Source organism: Porites lutea, chromosome 6, assembly GCF_958299795.1.
Source record: "Porites lutea chromosome 6, jaPorLute2.1, whole genome shotgun sequence".
NCBI lineage: Eukaryota > Metazoa > Cnidaria > Anthozoa > Scleractinia > Poritidae > Porites > Porites lutea.
Genome location: NC_133206.1, coordinates 10,072,256 through 10,079,755, shown reverse-complemented (window position 1 = coordinate 10,079,755; position 7,500 = coordinate 10,072,256). Strand labels below are relative to the sequence as shown.

At 37.9% G+C, this 7,500-nt stretch overlaps 1 protein-coding gene across 1 annotated transcript in view; it reads right to left on the bottom strand.

Moving 5' to 3' along the window:
* Positions 1–5,072: 5,072 nt before the first annotated feature.
* LOC140940559 (gamma-glutamyl hydrolase-like) overlaps positions 5,073–7,500 on the bottom strand; it is an 8,532-nt gene continuing 6,104 nt past the window's right edge. The window contains exon 8 of the mRNA XM_073389545.1: positions 5,073–5,627. Coding sequence (XP_073245646.1) covers positions 5,503–5,627 — 125 coding nt within the window. The 3' untranslated portion in view covers positions 5,073–5,502. The remainder of the gene's footprint in view (positions 5,628–7,500) is intronic.

Here is a 7,500-nt window from a genome sequence, read left to right as displayed (position 1 = left end):
ATTTCTTTCATATTTTTACGAAGGACAACAAACATTTTATGGGCGGAGTTCCCTTTCTACGGACAGAGTCAGAAAAGATGTCTGTTTTGTTGAACGCAAAAAGCGTTTTCTTTATGATTCATTTTGTTGTTGAAGCCTAGAATTTTACACAGGGCAACTGAAAACTCGAAAAACAATTTATGGGCAAAGTTCCCTTTATAAGGACAGAGTCAGAAACAGATGTCTGTTTTGTTGAACGCAAAAAGCGTTTTTTTATGATTGGTTTTGTTGTTGAAGCCTAGAATTTCAAAAAGAGATTTCTCGAAAACGCTCTCGTAAAAACTGCTTAAAAACATCGGTTCAACGCAAGACAGATATATGAACTATGATCCGTAATGAGCAACTTCGACTTTCCCATAAAAAAAAGTGTAACGGTGTCAAGGTGTTGCCATGGATACGTCGATCTCGAAAATCTGTCTTTTTTGCAACTCAAATATGTACCCTGCAAGCAGGCACAGTTTTATTTCCTACTTTGTTTGAAGCATTTTTGCCCGTCGTGTTCAAATATTGGAGAGTAGGTGTTGTCATAGACTGTTCACGGCCCTTTATTTTTCCGTAAGATCATCGAGATCGAGCGCTTTGTGTTACGGGCTGCCATCTTGCATGAGTGTCAAAACTACTTAGGGGGCGGGGGCGGTTTGGGAGGAAGCGAGAAAAATATTTTTCTCGCCCCTCCCCCCACCCCCCGAGCTATAATCCCCGACGCCCGCCGCCTCGGTACATTTGAAAATCAAGATACCCGTGACGGGGTCGGCATCCTCTGAACAACAATTTTAATCTAAATGTTATCAAAACACTTCAGGATCCGAATGGTCGTTTTATCATATGCGACATTGAAGCGGATGGCAAATTGTTGACCTTGGCCAATATCTACGCTTGGCCCAACAAGGATGATCCTAATTTCTTTGACACCTTTTTTGATCGGCTCTCTTGTTTCAAGTGCGATGGGGAGCGTGGTAATCGGCGGTGATTTTAATCTAGTACTAGATGTTGAAAGAGATAAAAAGAACGGAATCGCTAGAACACCAAAATGCTTTGGAGGTGGTACAAGATGCAATGGAAAATATGGAATTGTGTGATGTTTGGAGAATTTTTAATCCAGATTGTAAAAGATACACCTGGCGCCAGAGACAGCCTGAAATTCATTGCAGACTTAGTAGGGCCATTTATACGAGGAAAAATAAGACGCGTCTTAAATAAGACGCGAACTGTACCATTTATACGAGCATGTCTTATCTAATAAGACGCGTCTTAGCTAAGCCGCGTCTTATTTTAGACGAAATGTGCCGTTTGTACGGAAAGTTCGCGTCTTATGTAAGACACGTCTTATTTTTCCTCGTATAAATGGCCCTAGTGAGTCAATCCATACTAGGCCGATAAGCGACTCATTCAGATATCACACTAGGATTCAAAACCGATCATTCTCTGATAACGCTTAGCCTATCTTTGCATTCTAATCCCGGGGGAAACGGTTTCTGGAAGCTAAATACGTCTCTACTCGCTGATAACAATTTTATTGAAACAATAAAAATAGCGATACAAGAAACAGCTAACGAATACAAAGACGATAATCTGGTTAACCCTCTATTACTGTGGGATATGATAAAACTAAAAGTCCGCGAAAAATCAATTACTTATTCCGCTTCCATTAAAAAAGCAAAAGTGAAAAAAAAAGAGGAGCTGGAAGAAGAAATTGCAATGTTGGAGAAACGACTGGATAATGCTTGTAGCAATGATCCGCCAGTGAGCCAAAACGTCACTGAACGAATTAAAATCTTAAAAGAAGAACTCGAGAAAATAATTGAATACCGAACCAAAGGTGCCATTCTTCGATCAAAGTCCAGGTGGTACAATGAAGGTGAAAAGAATACTAAATATTTTCTTAATCTTGAAAAACGTCACTTTAAACAAGGTACAATCAGCCAATTGAAACTTAGCGACCGACTTTTCGTAATATCTGACAAAGATATATTATCTGAATGCGAATCTTTCTATAAAGATCTCTACGCCTCAAAAATAGATAACTCTGTGAATTTTGATTTCTTTCAGCAAGCAAATGAGACTTTTTTGACTCCTGATGATCAACAGGTTTGCGATGGTCTCTTAACTAAGACAGAATGTGAAGAAGCTTTAAAATCGATGAACGCGGATAAAATTTAATTAAACGCCCAGTACAGACGGCCTTCCAGCATAATTTTACAAAGTCTTTGAGGATGACATTTCTACTCATTTACTCTCCGCCCTCAATTTTGCTTACGAATCTGGCTGCTTGTCTATTACTCAAAGAAGGGGTATCATTAAACTTATTCCAAAAAAGAGCATAGAACCATTTTACATAAAAAAATTGGCGCCCTATAACTCTCCTTAATACAGATTACAAAATTGTAGCAAAAGCTATAGCAAACCGTATAAAAACCGTTCTCCCAAAACTGATAAATAATGATCAGACAGGCTTTATGAAAGGGCGGCTCATTGGGGAAAATATTAGACATATAGATGGCATCATCCAGTATGCTACACAGCATAATGTTCCCGGGTTGTTGCTCTTTATAGATTTTGAAAAAGCTTTCGATTCCCTTGAATGGCCCTTTATTTTTAATACACTACGCTTTTTTGACTTTGGACCATCACTTATCAATTGGGTGAGGACCTTTCATTGCAACATCGAAAGTTGTGTACTCAACAATGGCTGGTCAAGCAACTTCTTCCAGCCTCAAAGAGGAGTTAGGCAAGGCTGTGGCCTTTCCCCATATTTGTTTATTCTTACTGCGGAGGTCTTGGCCAAGACCGTCCGTAACAATAAGAGCATAAGAGGTTTTTCTCTAGGTAATGACGAAGTTAAGATAAGCCAATATGCTGATGATACCACTCTTATCTTAGACGGTTCGGAGAAATCCCTTACATCAGCAATACAAATTTTAGATGATTTTGGTAAGATCTCCGGCCTTAAGTTAAACGATAGCAAAACGGAAGCTCTTTGGATCGGTTCTAAGATAGGGCATGAACAAATCCTTGTTTCAGGAAAGAAGTTTAAGTGGCCAAAATATAAAGTCAGAACACTTGGTCTGTGGCTGTCAACTGATCCGGACACGGCTTTAAGGTCGAATTACAACGAAAAAATGACATGTTTTACCATTTCCTATGGAATGGTAAAGGTGACAAAATCAAGAGAAAAGTTATGATCAATGAACCTGAATATGGAAACCTGAAGATGATTGATCTCTGCTCTTTCAACAAATCTCTTAAAGCAACATGGGTTAAAAAGTACTTGGACACGACTAACCACGGAAAATGGAAATTCCTCTTTGATCTAGAACTGGAGAACTACGGCCGCGATCTCATTTTCCGTGGTAATCTCAATGTCTCGGACACTAAGAAAGAGGTTAGAGCAACAGACCCCTTTCTTAAAGAAATATTGGAATATTGGGCAGAAATAAACTTTGTGGATCAAGTAAGCTCTGATATCGCTTTTCAAGAACAGTTTCTGTGGTTCAACTCTTTAATAAGGATAGATAATAAACCAATTTTCTTTAAAGAATGGCTTGAAATAGGTATCTCCAAGGTTAAACACCTCCAATCAGGAAAAGATAATTTTCTGACTCTCAAAGATTTTGCCTCCAAACATGATTTAAGGGTACGCCCGCTCAGTTTTTTTGGTTTATTATCAGCTGTTAAACAAATTCGCAAAAATGTTACCGATACTGCTGAGACAAGAGACTATATACCTTTAAAAAAGTTAAGTGAAAAAATTGTTGAGAGAGAAAAGCCAGGTCCATTAATTTACCAAAAACTGATCAGAGCCAAAAGTTTAACCCCACGTAAAAGCCAACTAAAGTGGTTTCAAGACTGCAACTACTCAGACGAAGAAGATACATTTAATTGGGAACTCGCCTATCTAATGGCGCAGCGGTGCACAAAAAGCACCAAACTGATAGAGTTCCAATTTAAACTATTACATAGGCGCATACCAACCAATGATTTCTTACTTAAAATAGGACGAAAAGAAAATGACAACAGTACCTTTTGCAACAATTCCTCAGAGACGCTAATTCATCTTTTTTGGTCTTGCCATGTTACATCCTCTTTTTAGAAAAGCGTAACCGACTGGCTTTAAAAGGCTCTTCCGTTAATCGGCAAATACAACTTATTGAACATTACTGCAGTGGGCTTGAGGCCAGAGCCTCATTATACAGAATACTCGTGTCAATTAAACTATTGTCTCCTGTTAGCGCGGTTTCATATTTGGCAAGCCAAAATGGATGAAATATCGCCTAATTTTGCAAATTTTCTACGCCTAGTTAAGTCAAGATCTATTATAGAGAAAAACGCAGGGGACACTAAAAAATGGAACTTTCTTACAGATTGCTCTTAATATAGCTCTTGATATCGATTGTTTCCTTTCCCTGACGGTCAAATACCAAATAATGTTTTGAAAGTTTTGTAAATCTTGTATTTAACTAGATATATCTGACTGATTGTACACAATCAACGTTCGTTTATTTCTCCTGTCTTGTTTAGGTAGCCGAACTGTACTTTCTTTGAACCTTTTTTTGTTTGTGACGGTACCCGTGTCGGTAAGACGCATTATACAGCTATTTCGAGAAAGGTTGTCGGGAAAAGTGCACGCGACAATCCTGAAAGGCATTGCGGGTGGTTTTAAGTTCTCTTTTTTTCAAAGGAATTTGAACGAATTGGCACGAAAGGCCATGGAAATGTGTTTGCGAGTGCTAAAGGAAAGCAACAAAAGTAGGTTCGACAGCTACAATCGTCAGGAACATTGTATTGATCATATCCCATATTACCTTTCGGGATTGTCGCGTGCACACTTTTTCCGACAACCTTTCTCGAAATAGCTGTATATAAAGTAAACAATCTCACGAAAAAATAGGGGACTGTGAAGAGTCTAGTGTTGTCCCTGAAAAACCAGGTCGAGACACCTTAGCTTATTAGGTTTATTTCTATCTCGTAACTCCGGTGATTATTTGGGAGCTGACTTTAAATCAAGAAAATATTCTTTAACCAAAACATTTTATTGAATTCGTTTACATTTGAAGACAATTACAATACGTTGTAAAGTGTACAAAATGCGTAGAGCTCAAAAAACAAAAAAAACTATCACATTAAGTTATTCTCATTAATGTACAAATTAAACGTTTTTCTTACATGTAGCTGCTTTTCATTTTGTTTATTTACAAAGTTTGTAATACTGTCTCTGTATAATTGTTATACCAATATAAAAGTCAACCCCAAGTTGTTTGATTAAATGTAAAAAAATCACGCAGGTTTAGCCAGAAGTTACCGTTTAACACCACTACACCAAAACTGCTGCTAAAATATCGAAAATATTCGTCACAAGTTTAGGTGTAGTGCTAAGACTGCACGATAAAATCCCGTTAAAACCACCGCTCAAGGTGTAGTAAAATGCTCCCGCAAAATAAAAATTCCGGACGAAGCCTCTAAATTCTACTTGAAAATGTAGCACTGTTCGAAGTGGGTTATCTCTGGATAGCAATAAACCGGGTTGTATTGATATATCAGTGCGGCATCCTCCTCTTCTTTGCTTGGAAAACGATGCCCACTAAGACGAGCTAAAAAAAGAAGAAGAAAAATGGAACTTCAGCCGGAGATCAAAGTACTACTACTAATAATAACAATAATAACTTTATTTCTATAGCGCTCTTATCATATGTTCAAGGTGCTTCACAGTCATGTAATCAACATTATTGATAAATATTTACAAATTTACAACCATATCCTTATTATGTTTACAATGAGTGAAAAAAGGAAAAAAATTAAAACTAAAGCAACTATTAAACTATTTTATTCATAATGATTAAAAAAGGGAAAAATTAAAACTAACGCAATACATAAAAATCTATAGAAACAATGATCTGTTATTACAGAATTTAGTAAACAAGTACGTCTTAAGTGATCTTTTAAAACTCGAGATGGTGTTGGACTTCCGAATTTCATAGGGTATTAAGTTCCATTCTCTTGGTGCATGAACAGCGAATGCTCTACCTCCGTAGGTCTTGGTATACGATCTAGGTTGCATTAAAAGTTCATTACTAACAGACTTCAATGATCTGGTATGAGAACGATAATGTAGTTTCTGAGTTAAATAGCTAGGCGATGTCCCATTCAGTGACTTATACACGAGGAGCAGAATCTTGAAAATAATACGATATTGAATCGGTAGCCGGTGAAGCTCGCACAAAACAGGTGTGATATGCTGAAACTTACTCACAAGTACCGTAAAATTCCGAAAATAAGTCCCTCCATGTATAAGCCCCTCCAAATATAAGCCCCCCAAACCGGTAACGCAAAAACCCCTCCGTTAAATCGCCCCTCCAAATATAAGCCCCCCGGTGGCTTGTACTTGGAAAATTGCCCTCAAATACAAAGTAAAACTTTACCTCCAAGTATGAGGCTAGCTCAATTGATTTTGAAACGCAAATTTCCTTCCGTAGATAAGCCCCTCCAAAATATAAGCCCCTCAAGAAGGGCCTTTAAAAAATATAAGCCCCGGGGCTTATTTTCGGAATTTACGGCATATCAAGGAGCAAGTGGCACAGTTTGATAGTGCGCGGCCCCGGTGACGTCACATCCTTGTTTCGACTTCTATACTCTTAAAACGGAAGGAGAGAGGGGTTAAGTCGACCCCAAGTTTACCAGTTAAATTAACAGGGAGCTTAAGCAACAACAACGACGACGAAAACGAAAACGTCAAAAAACAATTGGTTTTTATGAATAAACCAACAGCTCTGCTCTTGCATCACGCTTTTTAGTACATATCTTTGACGTCCACTGCACAACAAACGACGCGAAACCTCCTAATGCGACGATTTATGGGCGACGTGAACATACGACGACGAATTTTCCATTCTCTTTTCGAACCTCTATAAAGTCCTTAAGAATTCAACTCCGGGAAAAGTCGCTTCCATTTGACAAATTACCTTACTATTAGGAAATTAACGATGCACGTTGACAACGCGAAGAAAATTTACGTTGCACAAAATTAACGCGAATTTTCCAAAAGTTGGGTTTACATACATCCAATTAATGTGAAATTTTCGAAAACAATGTGCGCCTAACTTTATTTAACGCGAATTTACTGCAATACGGACCATGGAAATTTTAAGAAGAAAGACTGGAGAAGTTAGCTATCCCCTCGGGGAAACGGATCAATACGAAGCCCAGTCGAAAGACATTTTGAACTCAGTTCTTAAAGAAGAACTGTCAGATACTGACTCTGAGGGGTTGATAGAGGAATTATCAGCAGACGAGGATTTGTTATTGAAATAAAGGTGCTGTAAAACAACAATGATGTAAAATAGTGTGTTTAAAATCAACATCAACGTAAATTAAGATGCTTTAAAATCGCGTTAATAAAGTGCATCGTTAATTTCCTATAACAAGGTATATTCACACTGACAAACTATGAGGGGTAAGAGGCGAATA